Source organism: Corvus moneduloides, chromosome 1, assembly GCF_009650955.1.
Source record: "Corvus moneduloides isolate bCorMon1 chromosome 1, bCorMon1.pri, whole genome shotgun sequence".
Taxonomy (NCBI): Eukaryota; Metazoa; Chordata; class Aves; order Passeriformes; family Corvidae; genus Corvus; species Corvus moneduloides.
In genome coordinates this window covers 118790876-118814367 of record NC_045476.1, presented here as the reverse complement: position 1 = coordinate 118814367, position 23492 = coordinate 118790876, and the positions used below count along the sequence as shown (strand labels likewise).

The following is a 23492-nucleotide window of genomic DNA, read 5'->3' as shown; positions in this document are numbered from 1 at the left end:
CTCCAAAGAAAAATAATGGATAATTTTACATGGTGCAGGTCTGGGAGTAACAGAAGAAACAAGCAAGCACATAGTATTTTCTGCCAGCAGCTGCCATCTGTAAAAGATGGACTTTAATTTTCCACTTTGAAATCAAGCACCCAACTTAGAAACTTTGAAGTTTCACTTCAAAACATTCAAGACCATTTAGGAAATACCATACCCAGGACTTTTGGAAATATTTGTTCAATGCAATTCATAAGTGACCACAAAACATACATGTAAGTTAAGACTGAACTTTATTTCAACCCAAGTTAGTGTAGCAAAGTTAAATAAAAATTAACCAGGTCTTTTCACCCTTTTCACTAAAGAGCAAAACATACCAATATGCTACTCCAAGAAAGTTGCTACCAGGATGTATTTTGGCAGCTTACAATGGTAAGCTTACAATGATGTGTGACACATCAGTCAGTGCAAACTGATACAAAACCCCACGGAGATTATTTACAGCCACTACAACAGTAAAGTTCAGCACTACAAGCATGATATAAAAATTGTTCTTCCCATCTACTACAGTTGGGAGACAACTCACATCACTGAAGACACCAGATACTATCAAAATGGAGGCATTTTGTAATTCACATTTCTCTTCATCTCAACAGGGTCAAAATCTCTGTGGCCGACAGGATACACCAGTGAGGGAACCACAGCTAGAGCAAATCAAAGAATATGGTTTTAGAAACAGCATAGGATGGTGTGATTTTGGGAAGAATTCCATGCCCCACAACACCGGCTGCCTTACCTCTCTTGGAAATTCTTTGCAGAAATAATTGACATCCAAGGGAGGGGGAAGGGACCTATCTGGCAAGCAAAAAGAGAAAGGTATGGCAGAACTTCTTTATTAAGGTCACCAGAAAATAAATAAAAGCAAAAACTGCCTTGATGCCTTTCAGTTCCAGTCCTTTGCATTCCTGAGCAATCTGACTCCAGCTCTGTAAATGCATTGGCATCCTTGGCCAAGTCAAAGAGAAAGACCATGAGACCTGGCATTCAAAGCCCCACTCCTGGTGTGTGTTTTAATTAACGGGAGCCTGAGCATCATCTGTGAAAGGGGATGGGGCTCGTGGCTTTCACACCAGGTAAAACTTTCTGTGAGTGCGTGTTCCAGTCTCCTTTCATGTGCATTTCATTCAAGGGCATACATTCCACCTTTTTTTCCTTTTCTTGCTTTTTTTTTTTTCCACAATTGGAGGTTTGACAACAGAAGAACAGAGCTATAAATGTGAGGGTGCAATATATCATGAGATAAAGTGTGGAGAACATGTCCTCTACCAAAATGCCCCTTGGTGGAAAGAAAAAGCCCAAAATGCCTAGAATAAGAATTCCCTCTGCTTCTTACAACTGTAAAGGAGCAAAAACCAAAACAAAGCCCCAGCCCACGGGCTGTGCTATGCACGTTTCTAGGGTATCAGCTCTGGCAGAAAGTTGAAAGGTTATGTTTGTGAAATAGCAGCTGCTTTCCTGCCATTTGATTCAGGCTTCTGCTTTGCAAAGTCTCGAAACCGAAAGACAAATCTGACAATATGCTAATCTTCCAATAAAAAAATGTGACTTCTGAACCCTTATCTGTTGAAGAGCTGACAGTGAAGTTCAGAGACGGTTGTCTAACCAGAAAAAACGATAGAGAAAATATGCCTTCAAACAAGATCATAAATCTTGAACAGTGCAGGGGAACAAATGTAAAAGGAACGTCTTACCACTAACACCATTTAGTAGCCTCACTTTCTCTCCCTTCCACCCCTCCAGCCTCATCATACTTGCAAGGAAGGAGGATCTATCCTGTCAAGACAATAATATGAATACAAGAGGATGGGGGGTGACAATATATTGGCTACTGAAACCAGACATTATTTCCATCACTCCTGGGGTGTGGGGGGAGAGCAGAAATACAAAACAAATACTGTGCACCCTGAATACAACAGACTTAACCCCCCCCGGCCCCCAGCAATACACACACACAAAAAGTTTGCATATTGCACAAGGCCCTTGAAGATCATAAATCTATGCATGAGAAAGACGTAGTGGAAATTTTTGGGGGGATTAGAGTTTATTTTTGTCATCTCTGTGAGACAGCTACTCATTCATCCAGATCACAGCTAAGAAAAAAGCTGGTCACAGAAATTAGCAGTTTCAGCTCAGCAGCAAAGTCGCCAGCCTGTGAAGGCAGAGAGAAATTGACTAATTAGCAATGCGCACTAAAACTTGACGGTTCTTTATAGAGAGAGAGAAGAGAGAGGGAGAGCGAGAGGGAGGGAGGCGGGGGGGGGCTCGCTTTTTCCCCTTCTTTCTTCCAAAGATGTTTGAAATCGCAGTCATTTACGCTCGACAATTTTTACAATAGCCTTGAGCCATAATTTTGCGAGTCTCTCCAGCATCCATCCCCCTGTATGGTCTCTCTCCACTGGCCATGCACGACCGTTTCTCTCCCCAACCGTGGATTTCCTATTACTCTCGTTACGACTCACTGAGCCCCAGGCCCAAGGATAATGATGTGTTGTTTCTTGGTAGCATAATTTGTCACACGTACATTTTTTCTTCTTCTTCTCTTGCAGAAAGCTCTGCGCTCTCTCTCTCTCTCTCTTTCTCTCTCTCTCCTTCTCTCTCTCTCGTACATTTTCTTGCTGTTGCTAATTCACGGTGATCAAATGATGTACGACAAAATAAATTGTAAAGAGTGACTGCTCCGAGTTGGGAACCAGAAGGTTTTTTTTTTCTTTCTTTCTCTTCTCTCCTTTTTTTTTTTTTTTTTTTTTTTTTTTTGGAAGGAGCGAGCAAACCTTTAAAAAGGAAGGACAATTGATTTTTTTGGGGGGGAGCTTAAGTGAACCTTTACTTTGGCAGCTGGTTGTGGAGCAGGTAAGTTTCTGGCCTTCTGTCTAACCGTCTCCGTGCATTTTCTAGTGCCTCCTGATTTGTTTGCTGCTGGGGGAGAGGAAAGGGGTGTTTGTGTGTGCGGGGGTGGGGGGGGCAGTTGTGTAACGAACGCGTTTGCAGAATAAACTCCGATTGCAAGAAATGGGCAAAACGAGAAAGAAAGAAGGGGAGGGAGAAGAGGAGGAGTGTGTGTGTCTGTGTATGTGTGTGCATGTATGTATGCGTGTGTGTGTGTGTGCGGTGGGGAGGGGGGGATTGACCGGGTCCACTTAAAGGGAGAGGCTCCGGGAGGTTTCTGTAGCCGCCGGCGGGGCGCGGAGCGGGGCTGAGCGGCGCCGGAGCAGGGGAAGCGGCTGGAGGGAGCCCCTCGCTGTGCCGATAAATGGGGCGAGGCGGGGGTGAAGGGAGGCAGAGGAAGCCCAGTATTGGCGAGAAGCGACTGAGCGCGCTGCAATGGCAGGAGCAGGTCTCGGCGGGATCCCGCTGAGGAGTAGGAGGAGGAAGAGCGGCGGCGGCGCTCCGCGGGGCGGGATGCGGTCAGCGCGGGTCGGTGGCTGCGCAGCCTCCGCAGGTGCGGCCGCAGCTCGGGGCAGCCTCGCCGAACCCCCTCCCCGGGCCGGGCCCGGGGCCAGGGCTGGGGGGCGTGGCGGGGTCCGGCCGGACTGGGGGGGCCGCCGGCCATGGCCCTGCTCCCCACCGCCCACTCCCGCCTCCCCCGTCCTTCCCCCAACTTGAACTTCACGTAGTTACCGGAGTTACGGCCGCGGCGCCGTTTGCTGCGAGGAGAAGCGAGCCGGGCAGGACAGCGCTGGGCGGCCCCTCGCCGGGCCCGGGGCTGCCGCTTCCATCCCCCCCTGTCCCCGCGCCGGGGTGCGAAGTATTGCAATCCCCGCGCTGGGCTGAGGAGTAGGGCTCAACTTCGGTGCCGGCCAGCGCCGGGGCCCCGGCTCCGGGCACGCCGCCCCCCCGGGGAGGAAGCGGCTCCTGGCGCCGCCGAGTTGCCAAAGCGGCCGGCGGGGACAGGGGGCTGGCGGCGAGCGGGACGGGCAGGGCTGCTCGCCTGCCCGGCAGAGTTTCAGTCACTTGGTAGTTTCTCTGGGTACCGCGGAGTTGGGGGGCGGGGGGGTGTTATCTGGGGTGTGTTTGATTGCTTGGGTGTTTGGGAGGGGGGGCTGGGGGGGTGGCTCAGCTTTGAAAATGTCCCCAGCTTCCTTGCTCCTCCCCTGGAGAACTGCCCGGTTTGCACCGAGGAGGGAGGAGAAAGGCGGGCGGGGGTGAAGAGGAGAGAGGCAAAAAAAAATAAATCTCCACCAGCCCTCCCAAGTTGCAGCCCCTTCGAGCGAGCCCGTCCGTGTCCAGGGCGGGGGGGCGGCTCGGCTCAGCGGGCAGAGGGGAGCCCGTCCCCCGGCTGCGCCCCCCGCCACCCTTGCGCACACAGCCGGGATGCGCCCTCCGGGCCTCTAAACCTCTGTGTTTATTGTTGTGTCGTCCCGTGTGTCCCCCCACCCCGCTCTCCTCCCCACCCCTCTGCCCAGGTTGGAGGAGGGTTTAAAAGGCAGGTGTGCCGGAGGCCGCTCGCCATGTCCAGATCCGGGGACAGGACCTCCACCTTCGACCCCAGCCACAGCGACAACCTGCTGCACGGCCTCAACCTGCTGTGGAGGAAGCAGCTCTTCTGCGACGTGACCCTGACGGCCCAGGGCCAGCAGTTCCACTGCCACAAGGCCGTGCTGGCCTCCTGCTCCCAGTACTTCCGATCCCTGTTCTCCAGCGGCGGTGGGAGCGGCGGGCACCCCCACGCCCTGGGGCTGGGGCCCGGCGCCCAGGACGGGCTGGGAGGTCCGCCGAAGGAGCCGCCGCCGCCGCAGACGCAGGAGGAGCCCGGCACCCCATCCTCCTCCCCGGAGGACAAGCTGCTGGCCAGCCCGCGGGCCATCAACAACCTGGTGCTGCAGGGCTGCTCGTCCATCGGGCTGCGGCTGGTGCTGGAGTACCTGTACACGGCCAACGTGACCCTCTCGCTGGACACGGTGGAGGAGGTGCTGTCGGTCAGCAAGATCCTGCACATCCCGCAGGTCACCAAGCTGTGCGTGCAGTTCCTCAACGACCAGATCTCGGTGCAGAACTACAAGCAGGTGTGCAAGATCGCCGCCCTGCACGGCCTGGAGGAGACCAAGAAGCTGGCCAACAAGTACCTGGTGGAGGACGTGCTGCTGCTCAACTTCGAGGAGATGCGCGCCCTCCTCGACTCGCTGCCCCCCCCCGTCGAGTCGGAGCTGGCTCTTTTCCAGATGTCCGTGCTCTGGCTGGAGCACGACCGGGAGACCCGCATGCAGTACGCCCCAGACCTGATGAAGCGCCTCCGCTTCGCCCTCATCCCGGCGCCGGAGCTGGTGGAGCGGGTCCAGTCGGTGGATTTCATGCGCACCGACCCCGTCTGCCAGAAGCTGCTGCTGGACGCCATGAACTACCACCTGATGCCCTTCAGGCAGCACTGCCGGCAGAGCCTGGCCAGCAGGTGAGGGGCGGCGGGGCGGGGGGGCTGCCCTCACGGCCGCCCCCTCGGCGGCGGCTGCCCGCGGGGGCTGCGGGAGCGGGGAGTCCCGGCGGGCACAGACCCCGCGGGCCGGGGCCGGGGGCGGCGCGGCGGCCGGAGCGGCTGGAGGGGGGCGGCGGCGGGGCCGAGCCGCCCGCCCCCTGCACCACCAAACTTTTCGTCCCCTCCCCTCGGCCCTCTGGCCGCGCGCGCTTTGGGGATTTGGTTGGGGTTTTTTTGGGCCATAATTAATTTTTTTTCTTTTTCTCCCGCAATGTTTCTCCTTAACAAGGAGTTGCGTCTTCAGGGCGTTTTAAGCTGTAATAGCCAAGTCCTAAATCTGTTATTTTCATAAATAACTGCATCATCTGTGCACACCCTGATGTTGCTGATGGTGGGGTGATGCCCCTGTTTGTTAGTGGAAACTTGTGACTTCATAGTCCTTACAGCTGTGACATGTCAGTTATTTTCATTTAATAAGGTGATGAATCATGATGTCAAAGATTGACAATACGAGGTTGGTGTTAGGAACTGAACGCACAGCTCGCAGTTTAACAAGCAGTAAACATATCCAAAACTTATTTATCTTCTTTTAAAATATGTTTGTAATTCATTCACAAATGGAAAGATAATACCCTCTTCTAGTGCTGGTATAATACAGTGGCGTGGTAGCACAGAAATCAAACCACACTTTGTATTATTCAGCTTATTATAAGCTTTTTAACTAACAGGTGCATATTACTAATGAATTGACAGCAGCAAGAAAAAAACTAGTACATTAATAAATATTTTAGGTAGTACACTCTATTAGCATTAATGCAGAGGATTCTTTATATCTCTATGCAATGGGTACTCAGATGGTTTAACTTTGGAGATGGTGTGCCCTCTTTTATTATTTCTGGCTAGCTCACTATGTTAGTGTTCTCTCATGCTTATCACCTTGTTGTCTAACTGATTCTCACTCTGAAATCAAAAAAATCGAATACAAGTATTTTGCAGTGTAAAGTATATTTGAGAAGCCACTGTTATAAGTTGGTGCCTACCCTTTGCATTTCAATACTCAAAAGTGATGACTTTCAAAAATGCAAACCCCACCAACTCCTCAGGCAAGATTCTGCGCACCACCGGGGGCAAGCTGATGCTCGTGTCCTGGTGGATTGCTGAGATACTAGCTGGCTTGGTTCAGTGAAGATACCTTTCCAGCTTCAGTGGTCCATGTCATTTGAAGGATATGTAGTGGTGTTCTGACCAGTGAATGCTTACAAGTGTCATGGATGCTGCAAGAATCTGATACTGCTGGTGCTGGGAGCTGGCTTTCCCCGTAAATGGGAGCGTACACAAAGGGATTGCGCTTTAAATAGCCCTAGATGAGAGTCTAAGTTCCACTTAAGGACTTACAGAAGAAATACCATAAATACTTTTTTTATTTGTAATAGGTCTGCATGTCTGTGCAGACAGTGGTATTTCAGAGACCCTTAACCACAGTGGATGAAAACATGCTGTCACCTTCCCAACTTTAATGTGTGCCTAATAACAGCCTACTAACTAGCTTCTCTTGATTGGGTTCTTTAGTGGCAATGAAATGGGAGCAAAACCATTCAGATTTATTTATAAGCAGGCATTAGAACTTACTCCAAATGTTAAAGTGTTGGAGATGCTGAAATGCTTAGTAGTGCCGAATGCAATTGTTATATTTTCATTTTTGGTCTTGGACGATATTCCTGGAAATTCATAAAGGTCATGAAGGCCCATCTTTGAATCTTAATCACTTCAAGATTTTGTCAGACTGCCTAAGTGTACAAAAGCCTGCTTAAACATGAATGAGGAAAAAAAAGAAACATTCAAGACTACAGAGATTTCCAGATTTGTCCTTTTTTTTACTCACAGTTTTTCTAAAGTAGCAATTTTAACAGGTTAACATTCATTCAGTAGAATTTTATTTGAAGGAAGAAAATCTGCAAAGAGTTCCTTAAGTGATTAATTTGCAGAAGGAAATCTTGAAAAACTAACAGTGAAGTACATGTGCAAATACATAAAAATTATTACACAGAAAAAGAGTTCAAAACTCTGATTACTTTCTTCTGTGAGTAATGGTGACTTTGGTAATTTGGAATTTAATGAAAGGTCATTCGCCAAAGATTCACATGTCTTTAGAAAGAGATTAACAGTTCCTCTTGTGCAGTGTAATAGCTCCTGCACAGTACAGTACAGGTTGGTGAGAACAGCAAGCAGCCCAGTGCCATAGCCACCTGCTTCCAGCATGCTGAAGAGATGAGGATTGCACTCAGTATTACAACTTGCCAGTAACTTTTCTGCATTTTTAAAAAAAACCTTTTTTTTTCGTAACGAGCTATTTTTAAAAAAGCATCTATGTTACATACATATCCATATGCACACTTTGGAGTACATTGGCCTCAGGGCCACTTATATTTCTTAATGGAAATGAATGTAACGGGAAGCTCAAAATATGCTGACTCTCCTCTGAAATGAAACTATAAAGTTAGTCTTGAGGTCAGGGCTGGGGGAAAGAGATTTGGGCTCATAAGAGCCAGTCTGTGCTCTGTGAGCAGAGGTAGTTATGAAGTTTGTGCCACAAATGCAGATCCTGCAGTGAGAGTGATGCTGGGGCTAGTACATACCTGAGTTGTCTTTTGTGCTGCAGTGAAAAACACTGTTTACCTGCAGAGAGAGTAGGGGTTTTTTTCCCACGAAATTTTGTAAGAGAAGGTGATGCTTGAATGTCCTGATGTATTTTTGTAAAATTAATTTTCAAGTTACAACAACTAAATGATCAGAATTTAAAAAGTTGAGGAGTTATGTTCCTGACTTGTGAGCCTTGTTGTGTACTCTGAGGTTTAGGACTTCACCACAGGGGATGGGTGTTTTGGGTTTGATTTGACATTTAATCAGGTGCTCAACTCTAAGCAAAGTTAGTAATTCTGTTGGCTCAGTGATCTTCACCAGGGCCTCAGCATACAAGCTGCTGTTAAAGCCTCTGGAGGCACAGTCAGTTTTGATGTCACTAGGAAAAATCGTAGTTGATTTCGACTTGGAGTGGGGTGAGTGACCCTGAACATTAGGCTTAAATTATGTTTGCCTGTCCCTGAAAGAGACACGTAGCTCTGTGCTGTATCATGCTTTCTGTAGTTCTGGGAAGAAAATGCATTTAGGTAGAGGAAAGTTCATATTCCAGACATTTATTTGACTCTCGGATCTTCACCTGAGTATTGAGTTGATTAAAATGTGTCTCTGCTTTATTGTGTAATATAATATATTTTATATAATACATGGTATGTATTTTCAATTTTTAAAAAGTTCAGGGGTAGAGCATTACCATGTTTCTGGGAAGAAATCCACTTTTAAAGATGAGTGAGCTATTGAGAATTACTATTGCTTCCGTGTCTACTTTCAACAATGAAAATGGTTAAAAAACACATCACCTATCTTTTAACTCCAATTTTGTTTGTGCTACTGCACAATACAGCTGTAGACAGACAACAGAGCATTATAGAAAAAAATAATTAATTTATTTGGCTTATTAAGTGTTTTACCTAAAGATTGCAGCCTTTTTATAGAGCACTGCCATGATTTTATGGTTTCACTCGCCTGTAACTATTTACAATGCCCTTCGTTCCATACAGGCAGGAGAAGGTGGGCTGGGTGGGAAGGGGCAGCCCCTGATGGCCTGGGAGTTGTTTGTGGGCTGCAGGACACCTGCAGCTCCTCTGGCCAGCAATGGGCGTTTGGGCTGGTCCGCCCCTCCCAGGATCTGCCGGCAGAGCAGCAAATACAGCTGCATACCTGAAGGCAGAGGGGAGTGAGGGAAGTAAAACTGGGAGAGAGATGGAAATGCAGAAAAATAAAAAGAGTTGAGATACCCCAGGGGAGAAATGGGATATATGTAGCGGAAGCAGGAAAGTAGAAATGAGGGAAGAGGTGAAAGAAGGATAGTTTTGAAGGGAGAAAAATGTAAGAATAGAACACCAGACAGGAAAGGAAACTAGCAAAACAAAAAAAAGACCCTGGCAGATAAAAAGAAGATAGGGAATGAAGCAAAAGGGGGGAAACTAATTCTTGACAGAAACAGCATCTGTTGTCAGTAACAGCTGAGTATTCCAGTTTTTGGAAAAGCTCTTTCAGATTTGGGGGAAAATGGATGGGGATCAACCAACTGACATGAGATAGGAATAGTCGTAGGCAGAAAATACAGAATTAAAGAGCACAAGAGAAAAGAGGGAAATAAAGAGACAAAGAGATAAGGAGGCTAAGCCTGCCCATGCTGTTTTATGGGTTCAGCAAAGTCCCAGCATGTACAGACCCAGCTGGTTTTTTTTATACTTTTGTTCCCTGGACTGCTAGACCTTAGGGAGATTAGAAGTGCAAATTCTGATCTGCTAAAACTTATTGTAGAGGTGGTTTCGTTTGCTGTTTGTTTTGTTGGGTTTTTTTTCATTTCAGTGGAGAGGGTGTCATCCAGACTGTTTGGTGTTAGGCAATATTAGTGAAAGTGATAGCAAATTAAACAATGGCAGGTGATGAAGATGATATGAACAGTTTTCATTCTGTAATGAAACAGTAGGAAGATGATAAGTGTTGATGAAGAAGGAAAAATGTAAGGTGTTGAACAGCATGAGACAGTGGCATTTATGTGGAAGACATATATACCTGGTCTGTTTTACTTTCTACAGAGGAGATTAAAAATTTGAAGAAACCAGTTACATCCCTTGGCAATTAAATAATTTCCTTCTTGCATACACTATTTGTCTCCAAATTTCACAGACTGCAGTTCAATTTGACTTCTTTTTCTACTGAGATTTTTGTAGAATCTCGGTAGGACATGTTTGGCGGTTGTAAAAAAATGTGTGTGTTTTTTCATTGAAATGCACTCTGTGTTCTTGTTACAACCACCTACCTGTCCCTTTGTGATCATAACACCAATATTTGAATTTTTAACTAATATTATTCATGATTAATTGCAATTGAGAAATACTACAGATCCCAAATTAACATCCTGATAAGAAAAACATATCTTAAAATGTATGTGAATTATTAAGTTTTGCATTACAATATGGAGGAGGTGGATGTGAGGCTCTGGTTTATTTTAGTGGGCTTTGGATCAGTTTTTATGTGCCTGAATTAACATCAGGAAATTGTGTGTGTGCCAGGACACTCTCAGCTGAGAAGAGAAGGGAGGCAGAAGGGAGACTGACACATTAGAGGCTGTGGGATGGTGAACCACAGACCTGTAGTCAGTTAAATCCTAGGTAGTCTCACCTGCGTTCCTTACTTGCATCATGTGTATTCATTTGCCATTGGAGACAAACTCGTGCTGAAGTCTAAGTGGAGAGATGTGGAGTTTCCAAAAGGATGGGAGGCCTGGAGCTCACATTATGGACAGAGGCAGCACCGTTGTCCTAAAAAGACTGCTGTGGGTCAGGAAAGCCCTTGGGAGCCTTTTTGAAGACATGTATGTCCTGGCTGGTAAAACTCTTGAGAGCTGCATAGGCACAGGTGATAGCCTTTTTTTTTTGGCTCAGTTATAGTATTTGTTAGGAGAAACATAATTTATGAAGAGCATTTAATGGCCTTTTTTATGGACAACCATCTTTCCAACAGCTGCAGGGTTGAAGAAGGGTTGCCAGGTGCCTTGTGCAGGTACTTGCCCTTCCAGTTTCCCAGTCAGAGGCACGACTTGGAGTAGTGTCCTTTGTGAACTGGCAGTCCCTCCTGATTTATGTCCTTAGAGGACAGGGCTCTTCCCCAGATCCAATCTACTGAACTTTACCTCCGTCTGTCCCCTCTCTTGAATCCGCTGTTACGCGGACTCCCGAGTGCCCCTCCCACCAGGCTCCTGACCTCACACACCCCAATCCCCACTGCTCCAGACCTCTCTGCTTGGATCTCTAGAGGCTGCTGCAGGTCGCTGAACTGTGCTCCTCCTTGGCTTTGTCACCCTGCCCCTTTTAGCACTTGAAGCAGCGTCAAATATCTGCATCTGCATCTCCAAACTCTTTTTCCAAGGGGAAATCTTTCAGTGGGTTTCAAAATGCCTTGTTCTAGAGGGAAAATTAAACTAAGCTTAAAAACAAGTAATCTTACAAAGCCACTCAAACTGATGATAAAGTACCTATTATGAAAATGGGTACTTCTTCCTCAAATGCTGTAGCAAAAATGCACCTTTCCACCACCTGCAACAGTCTATGCAGCAGCTTTGCGAGTCATGCAAGTCCCTAGAAGCAGAGCTGTCCTCCATGAGTTCCTGCACTGTTCTTGCTCGTCCTTTGGCAACACAATCCTCCTCTGTCCTGTTGGGAAGTACGTAGCTCATGAGTGGTGCAGAGCCTCCTAGACAAGGAAGTCCCATTTCAGACAAAATCCTCCTGGAATGATTTATACTTAGGGTATACCTTTTACGAACAAAGTGCTGTAGGATGATAGTGAGCATCAGACATATCTGTCTTAGCTACTGGTCTGAGACTTTTCTATTCACTCTTTGCCTGATGTGCATCCCCTTCATGTGGAGAGAGGAGATAGAAAGGAGAGGGTCTTAGGGGGCATGTTGTGGCCTGGGGTCACTATAGCTTTTTCTTTATAGCAGAAGAATATGGAGGTTCTGAGTCTGTAACTGCTGAGCAGTAAATGGAACAGAGCTGTGATGGTGTAATTGTTTGGATTTGTACTTGAAGATAAAGCACAGTGAGCCTTGGGGGCAAGGGGAGTGAGGAAAGCTAACGTAGAACACAAAATCAACAGAAAATAGTTTGCCAGGAGAAAGCTTTGGTTCTGTTAAACTCATGTTATGAAAAAATCCATATAATCTGTAAAAACACTGTTTCATCTTTTCAAACAACTACTGTATTTTAAAAATCCAAGCTGTGTTGTAAGTCAGAGCAAGGTTTGTTATTATCCTTTGCTCAGCATGGCCTGAAAAGATTGAGCAGGGAAGTTAATAGGAATCCTAAAAGAAGGGTTTGAGCTGGACTCCCCTGCTCTGTAAACATCTCTTATGTTGGTTTTTTTGAAACAGATTCTATCTGGTATTACAGCTTTACCAAAGGACCATCTAAAGAAATTGAAGAAGATGGAAAGTTGAAAACTATTAGTAGATCCTTCCTGGCATAATTTTTCATATTTGCTGCCTCCCTGAAGTTTTCTTTAAAGACTGTCATGCCTAGTACTTGGTAGTCAACACTTGCTGTATTCTTGGAAAGCAGACAATAAACTGAGCAAATATTGTCAGCTGCCAAGTTCAATGCAAGCAGACGGTTTGCAGTGAAGCTGGAAGTAAATAGAAGTTGATGCCACAGTTGGTTCTTCCTGCATTCCCCAACTGATGCCTTCTTTCAGGAAAAACAAACAAACAAACCAGTGGAAAAGGTAACAAGTCATACCTTGGGTGAGCTGGCAGCAAGGTGTGTTTCTTTCCTTTGGCTTCCTAAGGAAAAGGAGTCTCAGCTGGAGAGAACACAGCCTCTGATGAAGACACCTTCTGTTGACATGGACATCAGATACAGAATCAAACAAAAAAGGACTTTCTTGACTTTCTGCAGTCTGAAAATCAAAAAACAAGAGTTGGTTGAAATTTCCTAGGGAAAGGAAATAAAAGGGGATTTGACCACTTTGAGGCATTCTATAAAGCATTTCCATTTTACAGCCTCTGTTGGAAAAATCAAAACAAAAAACCCCAAAAAATGGGAATTAGTTAAAGGTTTTTTAGAGTTTCCATCAGTGAGGAATATCAGTTATCTGCATAGTTTTGCCAATAAGATTCATGCCACAGGAGGTTTTGTGTCTCACTCACCAATTTGCTTTGCTAATAACATTCCTTTGAATTCACATCCCTTACAATGCTCCAGATACTCAGTGTGGGGCTAGTAAGGATATCTTTAGCATTTGTGTCTGGTAATACAAGGAGGCACAGATGAGAAGGACTCTCCTCTGTGTTCTTCCCCAAGGAGCACTGCTGATAGATGTCACTCCTTCAGGATAGCTGCCCACCCCTAAGCTACCTATTACGTCAGAGGCTTTTGCCCCAAAAGGAAGGAACATTAACTTTAAAAAATCTTCCAGCTAAAAGCTGGAAGCTAACTCTTAAAGATTTACTTAGAGACTAATAGTAGTGGGATTGGATTCATAAAGAAAAATTGGATTTTCAGAGCTTCAAGCACATTCTAAGTTACTGTAATGCAGGGGATGGAAAATTGCCTGACAGCTTTAGAAATAAAGGAACCTTTGACTTATAAGGTAACTTTGTAACAGTTAAGTGTGGCCTGTCAGATAAAACATTCACTTACCCTTAGACTTCTGCTTTTAGAAGGAAAAGGAACGATTATTGTTAAAGCAAACATTAACTAATTTTTTTCTATGCTTTTTTTCTTTTTTTAAAGTATTGGACAAAATTAAAAAAAAATCTAGTAGATTCAGAGGACAAAAACAACAATCAATGTCTGCAGCAAATCCTTCTCAGCTTAGGATTTATGTTCCTAAACTTCATTCTGTCAGTGGTCAGCAACATGTATTAAATGAGCATCATCTTCAGTGAGCATTACTGTGAGCCCTGCTGCAGTGAAAACTGAGGCCTTCTGCCAACCATGCCTACATTGAGAATTAAAAGATGAAAACCAAAATCTTCATGATAAGACTGGTTTCTGGGTTTTTAGTATTTCTAGAAAGTTCTTTCACATTCTTTCACGTGTGCCTGGGGCAATAGGTGCAAATTAGAAGAGGCAAAAAAAATCCATTCATAAAGCAACTTTCAGACATCCAGCAAATTTTTGAACATTCTTTGAACCGAAGAACAAAATAATTTATTGTTCATAATTTGCAAGAGACTTTATTGTGTTTTAGGTTTTGACAAAATCAAGATATTCTTTGTCTGTACTTTATCCATAAGGAGAAAGACATTTTGCAGGACTTGGTCTGTTGACTGTGAGAACTCAGGTCCTTCCTCTAGCAGTGCTGTAGGGTTAGGAAGAGATTCTGGATGCCTATTCACCTATAGGTTATGATGTTTGTTAATTTGTTTTATGTGATAACAAAACTTGATACAATTCCTTTGTCCAAAATAAATTTTACATTGTACCTTAAGGCTTTCATTGAGTTCATAGTTAAAATCCTGGATAATTAGATTTCCTCTCTATTAAACATGTGTTACTAATCATGGCTATCTTTGCAGTCAACTATGGAAGCCAAAATCCATTGAAATAAGCAGTTTTCGTACGACACTTTTGTTGCACTGAAATGCCCATCCAGGAGCTGGGAAGGTAATTGTTGAAGATCACATCCCATGTTCTCAATGGCAAAACATTTTTTTCAGTCATGGGCTAATGGATGCTTGCAACATTTGTTCAGTTTTGCAGGCTGCAGCTAGATTGTCCACTATGTTTTTGTTGAACACAGCGCCCTTTCAGATGCCTTTTGAGAAGAAAAGGGTTGCTAAAGACCATCCTGGTTTCTGAAGATGAAATTAAGTTTTTGGTGCTAACAAACAAAAGGTCTGCAACTGAAATGCTGATTGGGATAGTGCATATCTCTTTGTCTACTGCCTTGAGGTTGGTATCTAAACCTCTCTGAAATAATTTGTTTCTGCTGCAGGTTAAAACAGCCCCCTTTTCTGAGATTCTTGCTACTTGCTTTGACAGTATCACTGTCAGACTCCAGTTTCTCAAATCCTTTGATGTTATGAGATATGAGGATGTGAGTAAAACTCACCATGCATTCACCTGCCCTTGCTGGGTCTGTGCTGGTCTTATGGTTGGTTTTGTTTGTGCCTGAGTTCAGTGGGCAAACACCTGAAGTTCAGTTTGGCTCTGCTGTGTTTAAGTTCACCACTGAAGCAGGAGCAAGGATGCCATCATAGCTGTCAAGTCCCTGCTCTGAAGAGCTACACGGCTCTCTCCATACTCAAAGCCATGGTGATAGCCTATATGAAAAGATAATTAATGATCCAGAATTCTGGGTTTACTATAGCCCTAAGTTAAGAATAAAATATAGTTGAATTCTCTTTTTCTTACTTTTTTCGCTGATTACCGTGATCACCTGTATGTCTGCATTTTTCTTTCTGATGTGTAACACTACACTGGATGCATTAAGAACCACGGGATTGCCACTTCATGCTTGTATTCTTTTCTTTGTGTTCCCTAATGCAGAGAGCAGAGCCTTAGTGCATTGTTTAAGAACTGGAAGAGTCTGGAACAAACCTGTTGTTGAGGCTTGTTTTCTTGCCAGCTTTTGTAGAATGAACTTCTACTAATTGCCCAGATAAGGAAAACCCACCAGTAGAAGATCGATGGATATGTTAATAAAGAAAAACAATGTACAAGAAGAGTATTTCCCATTCATGCATTTTTCTATTAACATGAGGCTATCAAGGTTGCAAAAGAGTAGGAGTGGTTGTCAGGAGTATTGAGGTCTCTTACAGCCTTTTCTGCTGATTTCTTGTGAGTTTATAAACTCTCTTGGGCTCAGCCTCTTGCCATGAATATTCATGGTTAGTTTAGACCATGGGCTAGCAATCTGAGTTTTTGAGCTGATGGGCATCTGCTGCTACCTTTGAAGTGAGTAGGATTTAGTTTTGTTGATGGGTATCTCTGAAAATGAAGCCACTTTCTGTGAGCACTCAAATTCCTGGGTTTATGTGCCTGAGGGAAGCTACACAAGTTTGAAAATGTTGCCTTTGAAATACACTTTGGTTTCCAGTCCTGTAAGTAGACAAAATAAATTTCACACCACATGAGGTACCCAGGAACTTAATTAAGGTGAATTAAGTGTTTTAAAATCTTAGCAGAACAGAAACTGCAAAGTGTGTGCAGAATAATAACAACACGTGCATGTTCATCAGTGAGAACTAGAGTTTTGGCATCTAATGCTTTCAAGATAACATGTGGATAAATTTATCTTAACTTTTTTGCCATGACATCAGCCTGCCTGTCCAGGGTTTAGCCTTCCCTGACCAAGACACACTGCTGTTAATTGGAACACAAGACGATCATAAAATCCTTGCTGGGGACTCTGTGAACCCCAGCATATAACTGAATAGTATATTACACTGTGAAATAAGGACTGTGAAAAAATAAGAGTGTGTCAGATATAATGTAGAACATTTCACATTATAATCTTGAGTTATCCAAATAGCAAACATATAATAATACAAGAAAGGAGAAAGCTTTATCTTGCTCAATGTATTACATATATTTTTAAATCCTGTCTTCATCACAGGGTTTCACTGAATTACATTTTTATTAGTATTTGGGAAAGTCTTCTGTGTATAAGCAGTGGTCACTTACATGTTTCTCATATTATAGAATATATTGTAAGATTCTAACAGTACTGCTTAGTGCAACATGAAACATAAATATGAAATAATAAAGAAAATAATTTTTCAAAACCTAAATTCCAGCATTTCACATCAAAGCTTAAAAACCAGAACTGGCTCCAAGGAAACTTACCAGTTTAAAACCTGCTTATCTTTAGCCACTGTATTATCTTTACTTGGTTCATTGGGAGAGCTCTCAATATAGATGAATTAGATATTTTGAGTATAAGTATCCATATCTTCTTTGCCACATGAGATTTCCCTGTGCTTTTGGCAGAGATTTTGCTGACTATTAAGTTCTCATTAAACTTCTACTAAAAGTCTCTGTTCTTGCTACTTCCCATTTTAAACATATTAAAAAAATCAGTATTTTTTAAGCATACTAATATAGCAGCACTGCTCCTTCTCAAGAAACAGCAGCTTCTCAGACAGTTTAGCTGAAAAAGTAATGTTAAGGATAGTTGCAACTGCCAAAGTCTGGAAACTCAGAGTTATATCTGACATTTCATTCTTCACCTTAACTATTGAGCCTTGGCCATTCATTGGATTTTCACAGTGCTTTGGAGTTAGAAGGGAGTTTTACAGATGAAAGATGAAAATCAAAATAAACTCCTTTATCAAGTAAACCTGCAAGGGCATTCTGAATTTTACAATACACAGGGAGTTGATTGTGATATAACATACAACACAGGAGGGTTGAAATAAACAATTTATTCTCTATCGTTAGGGATGGCCATGCATAACTGACTTATGGCTCTGGTTTGCTCTGCCACTTGTTACGTGTGCAGTCATCCCTAACTCATACCAAAACCAGTTTATCATACTCCCATGTTGCATAGTTTTTATCAAATGTTCTCTCATTAAAAACTTTACTGGGGAGACTGAATGTTAAAAGATGCTGGCAGTGCTTTAGTAAGCTTTCCCCAGAGCTTCCTCTCGCTAACGGAGTCTGTGCCGACAGTGATCATGAGACAGTTCCTGATATCCTACACAGCCACAGTCTGCTGGGCAGGTAACAGTCATCATTTGACAGCACATTGCAGGTGCAGTGCAGGCATCAAAGGCTGGCTTGTCAGAAAGACTGGTGGACTGCAGGGGCTCTCCCCAAGTTGGGAGAGAGTCAAGGGGTAGGACAGCATGGGACAGTGTCACTGCCCCCATGGCTTAACTCCTGCTCCTGCACTGAGGGTTTCGTTTAATCCACTCTCAATTCATGACCTTCCCTGAGCCCTAAATCTGTTTTGAAAACAGACAAGGCTATATGCCGGGTAGTTCCCTGGCCGTCCTTGTCATAGATGAATCTGTAGTCTGTAGTTGCCTTTTGGACAGCCATTTGGCAAACTTTTTTCTGGAGCATTGTGTGGATCAAGCCTTCAGCTGTGTGTTCCCTTCTGGAAGGATGTTCCTCGTGGTTGGTGCATGCCTACAGCACAACCTAGTTCATTTTGTCCATTCTTCTCAAGAGAGGATGCAGTCCTGCTACAAATGTAAATCCTTGGGTCACCAACACACATTCTATGTAGCAGCTGGAGCAGCCATGGGTGTGCCTCAGTCATAGATCTCCCACTGCCAGACTGCACTGCTGAGGTTGGAGCTCCTGGGTGGTGCTTTGACCCCTCCATGTGCAGCTCTGGTGGTAGGCTTTGGTTCGTGGTGTTCTGTGCCTTTCTTGGCCAGGGCTGTTTGCTGCAGACTGATACACAGAGCACTACACGGGTGTTGTCGTGCCTGTAAAAATGGTGTTTGACCAGGGTGCTTTCCATCAAATGCATGGTCCCTCTGCACAGTCATTCATATGGATGGATGTTTTCCAGGCTATGTCACCTTCCTACTTAACATTTTGAGCCTAGACCTTTATTTCAGTGTTATCTCACCCAAGCTAAGTATAACTGGTGAAAGTTCAATTATATGCGAAGTGACTATTAAAGCATCAGGGCTTGTCTGGGGGTCTGGGCCTCCCCTCCAGTTTTCACTTACAATTGTGCTAAATCCCTTAATGCTGCAGAGAAATTGTACGTTCATCAGGTGGAGCATTGGAGGCCAGGGTGCAGATAACCACTTTTACTGCAGATGAGACATTGCAGTCCTGTTCTTAAGAGCTGCCAGGCAGATTGGGAATCACGGTCACGGTTAATAGCAGCGAATTGCCAGCTCTTGATGGGTGGGTAGTCACTCCTTTCAGTGGTTGCCCCCTGGGGGAGAAGGTAGAAAAACAGAGGGAGGGAATTAGAGTGACTTTGCACAGTTGAGCAGGTTCATGCCGCTGGATCAGTGGCAAGCATTGGCAGGGCTCCACTCTGGGGAGGCTCACAACAACATCACAGTCTCATTTTTACCAATTGGTGTTGCTATAGCCAGTGGTGCACAGGGGGAGAGCAAAGAGAAGGGGGGAGCTGAGGGGGAGAATGAAAGCAAGAGTCTGGACTAAATTAAACAAACAAAAGTGCTTGTAAGTAGCATTTAACCCATAACCATTAGCCCAGTGCTGCTAATTGTACTAAACTATATATCTGAAGTTCAGTGTGTGATTAAAGAGTTGGCTCACAAACTCTCTGCATAACCTTAATTTTTTCAAGGTTCTTTGAGTGTAGAATGGCTTATAATAATGATTTTGACTAATACGATTTTTGACATGCAACTTTAATGCTTAACCTTAGTACAACTCCAGAGCATTTCATGTGTATTCAGCTGTAAAGAGTGATGATTTAAAGGGATAATATAAGAAAAAGGTCGTTCTAGAATGAACCTCTAACAAATTGCATAAAGGAAGCTTATTATTCCATGAGTAGAGAGATACACAGCTTTTCTGATCATTTTTCTGCTTGGTTCAAGAGATTGTTGAGACATGATTGGGAAAAGAAACACAAAAAATGAAATAGAAAACTGCAAGCAGTGAACATTCTTTTGATGGTTATGATTTTGTTGCCACTAAAAATACTCCTCAGTAATGTGGTTGTTCATCTTTCCTCTTGTTTTGGGTGAAGAATTCGTTCCAATAAGAAAATGCTGTTATTGGTTGGAGGATTGCCTCCCGGACCTGACCGGCTACCCAGCAATTTGGTTCAGTATTATGATGATGAAAAGAAGACGTGGAAAATACTGACAAGTAAGTGGTTTATTTTTGTACAGTTGTCTTGATGAATTTAAAAACATGGTTAATCAAATTAGACACTTTATTGATTTGTTTCTCTTCAGAGATTTGTTTATGTATCACAAGGGGCTTCACAATGGAGCAATAAATTGAGATTGCAGAAGATGCTAATTTTATAATAGGATAGGCCTAAATTAACATTGGCTTAAAATCATTCCAGTAAGTTTTTTTTAAGTAAACTTGTAAGTCTTTCAAGCTGCAACATGAACCCATGCATATTTATGTATATATGAATAAAATCTGGTTTAGGAAAAAAGGAAGGCAGTTTTTTCAAGACTTTTTTTTCAGAGTCAGATCCCTGGTAAGCCATAGTACTAGAGCACACCTTTGATTCTCTTTTGCATTTTCATTTCCTTCTTCCAGCTTTATCTGTTGTCCACAATCATTAAAGAAAGGTTTCCTCTGTACTACCCTGCGTCCATTGCTGACAGAAGCATTGGTGGAATATATCAGCTACAATAAACAGTGCATGGAGGCTGCTATCACAAAATTCTTTCCCACCTTCTTTTAATAGTGGATTGTGTTTTAGAGTAAGTATTTTGCCTCGAGCATCGAGATTTGGAACTTATTGTTATGTTGGTTGCGATTCCCAGTCTGACTTGGTCATGGAATCAAATCATAGCTTCTTGAGTGCAGCAGGCTGTGTGTGCATTAGTCCCCTTGTGGCTAAACTGGCTGCATTGGTCAATAAAACTAAATTTTAACTGTCAAAATTGCCCAAAGCAGTATAGATAAAATAATAAATGAGCAATTTTGATCCATAAATCAAAGCCATACTTCTAAAACTGGACAACTGGTAAAACCTGGATTTCCTATTAGACCTGATTTTTTTTTCCCCCCTAGTAAAATACATTTTACAGAATTCTGTTCTTCTCCCTTATCCAAAGCCCTGTAATGGTGTACCTCCGTGTTAGTATTACATGCACAGGTTAGGATGAAAAAAATTTAAAAATTGCTATGATGCAGGACTTGAAATAATGCCTTTGCAGATTGTTTTTTTCCCATGGAAGATTTAGGAGCCTTTCACAAAGTGGTGCCACATAAAGACTGTTTAGTTATAGATGACCTGGGCCTAGTTGAGGGTGTTGTGTAAGAATGACAATCACAAAAGGTTGTATGAATGGTACATTATAAAAGTCTACAGCATCTGTGCTAGGGAACATATTACGCTTCACATTTTTCAGAATAATGAGTTACGATACACTACTTCTAAGAAAATACTGAAGATGGTAAGTCAGTGAAAAATCAATGATACTGTCTAAGGCAGAATTGTCTAGGTGTTTTTTTTTGTTTTCTGTGTATAATCCAGTGGCTCAACAGGAGAGGCACGAGGCATGGATCTCTTGCTTCAAGATCTGAACTGTCAACTGAATTAAAGTAGAAAGCTTTTAACTGAATCTTAACTAGCTGTGGATTGTCAGATTTTGTAAGAATGGAATTTACTCAGCTCTTGGTTATTTATATTGTGTTGCTGTCTCCAAGACTGTGGGAAACTATCCTGAGGCGGGATAGCTAAATGCTCTGGTTAAATGTCCATCTCTAGTGTTGGAGTAACACCACTGTCTGTGGTGGTGTTGAGAGACGTTTCAGAACAATTTTATGTAGAGAATTTTGTCTTTTCTATGTTACCTCTAAGAAATAGAGAAGAAAAGTTGTCTTTCTGTTATAGTTAGTGCACATAACATTCTATGCTGTGGTTAAAAAACAAAGCATTTGTTACGGTCCTGACTAGCTCGGGTTCAAGCGCGCACTGCTCAGCACTGGAAGTCCTGAAGGTCCCAGGATCTGTCTCAGTGCCAGCTGAGACAACAGCTGTCAAATACACAGCCCTCTCTTGGCATGGGTAATCCTGTTCTTGCAAATCCTGCCAGAAAAGAGTGCCCTCTTGGCCTGGGCTAAAGTTTGAAGAACGCAGAGGAGAATGCCTGTCTTTTCGCACTGAAAAAGACAAAATGTTAACAAGCATTATTTCTTAGTAAATATTTTACTACTCACAAAATGGTAGCAATAACTATTTTTAAAAAAACCCAATTGAAATAAGAGTTTCAAGTGTCCCCTTTTTTTTTCTACCTTAAGAGGGAATGGGAGACAAGTCCAAGTAGAACTTCTGTCCTTTCCATGAAACACTGGAGAACTCTACAGCATAGGAGTGCAGGGACTTGAAGAACTATGACTGAGAAGTCTTAAGGAAGACAACAAACTGTGCCAGCTTACAGCATAGTGGTAGTTCAGTGCAGCCATGGTGTGGTAATAACATACTGTGACATTTAGGGGGTGTGTGAATTTAAGAGCATTGTTCTATCTTTATTTATCATGTACTTTTTGCAATTTAGGAAGAAGTTTTCTTTCTTTACCCATTTACCTCTCTCTCAATCCACAGTTGTCTTATCAGAGATACACAATCAGCAGCAAAGGCAGAAGATTTTTTGGGAGGTTTTTTGTTTGGGTTTGTTTTTTGTTTTTTTTTTTTTTCACTTACTTATAGATAGTGCTGTCAGTCCTTAGGTTGCAGTTCGCTCTCAACTTGTCAGTGTAAATGAGGAGTTTGCTCCTAAGTGAGTAGGGACAGAGTAAAAGCTATGTCCTGCTCATGAGGTTCTGTGATGGGAAGAATTTCACTTCTTGTAGTCTGATATTGTAAGATGTTCTATTTTATTATCGCCTTAGGTGTTTCTGATTTCCTCCTATTACAAAGATTTTTTCTTTAACCTTCTGCTCGCCAATAGGCTCCCCCACACACCAACAAAATGCCACATTTTGCACTTAGAGGCTTACTGATCCAATGTAAATGTGCACAGAAATTCCACCTCCCTTCTTCCAAACCCATTTACATTCCTCGTTTTCTGCTCTCTGTGCCAGTGGCATTTGGGGATAGGGAGGCTTGGAAAGAAGCTTGGAAACACTTAATCCTGGGTGCAGTGGCAGGGCCATTGAAGAGGAGGTGGATGAGAGGAGCCTGAATCTCCTCTTGTCACTCTCCACTGAGAGTAGCCCCAGAATTTACTCATCGGGGCCTGCGGACCCCTTTGAGAGGGAGCTGCTTGCCTGTTTCCTTTTTCCTCCTCAGCACAGAGAGTGGCTCACTTCTCAGCAGTCAGTAGCTTAGGGCTCTGTGTCCTGCCTTGTGTGATGCATAAGGAACAGGAGAAGATCAACCATCAGGAGCTGCTGACTCCATGCAAGCCGTGGCACTGCAGCTGGAGCTGCGAGGACAGGTGCAGGTGGAACAGCACAAGCTATCAAGTATGACAGCTCAACAGAGGAGCAATCTCATTTTGTTCCCTAGACAAGACTAGATCTATTGGCAGGGGATCCTGCCCACCTCTCTCTGCCTGGATAGCCAAAGCACCAAATGCATCAGTACTAATGGGAGTAATTCTAAAGGTATCAGGAAAACAACTTGCCTTGTTCATAGACCCAGGAGAGGAGGGGAAGCATGCACCCATTTCCAATTTTTTAATGTCATCATCTATAGGCAAGAATGCTATGGCTCAGGGGATCGGTAGATTTTTCACAGTCTAGTATTACTGTGTATTTTTTCTATCTGGTATTTCTCAGAGAGTTATTGTTTCTATGTT

General features: G+C 43.6%; 1 protein-coding gene and 1 long non-coding RNA gene across 5 annotated transcripts in view; one reads left to right on the top strand and one right to left on the bottom strand.

Moving 5' to 3' along the window:
* Positions 1–261: 261 nt before the first annotated feature.
* LOC116451218 lies at positions 262–3751 on the bottom strand. Of its 2 annotated transcripts, none has more exons than XR_004243131.1 (4): positions 3664–3751; positions 1737–1818; positions 782–840; positions 262–689 (listed from the first exon to the last, which is right to left on the bottom strand). It is a non-coding gene; the product is annotated as an uncharacterized LOC116451218 (long non-coding RNA). The 2 variants fall into 2 exon arrangements; XR_004243132.1 differs by having other exon boundaries at positions 1737–2194; positions 3664–3739.
* The window catches only part of KLHL14 (kelch like family member 14), a 61422-nt gene continuing 40258 nt past the window's right edge, over positions 2329–23492 (top strand). Inside the window, exons 1-3 of one of the 3 annotated variants that reach the window (XM_032124401.1) lie at positions 2329–2895; positions 4449–5431; positions 19748–19869. In XM_032124401.1, the coding sequence (XP_031980292.1) occupies positions 4494–5431; positions 19748–19869 (1060 nt within the window). In that variant the 5' untranslated portion in view covers positions 2329–2895; positions 4449–4493. Of the gene's footprint in view, positions 2896–3235; positions 3485–3933; positions 4000–4448; positions 5432–19747; positions 19870–23492 lie in introns of those variants that run through there. The other 2 variants (XM_032124386.1, XM_032124395.1) reach the window with 2 other exon arrangements.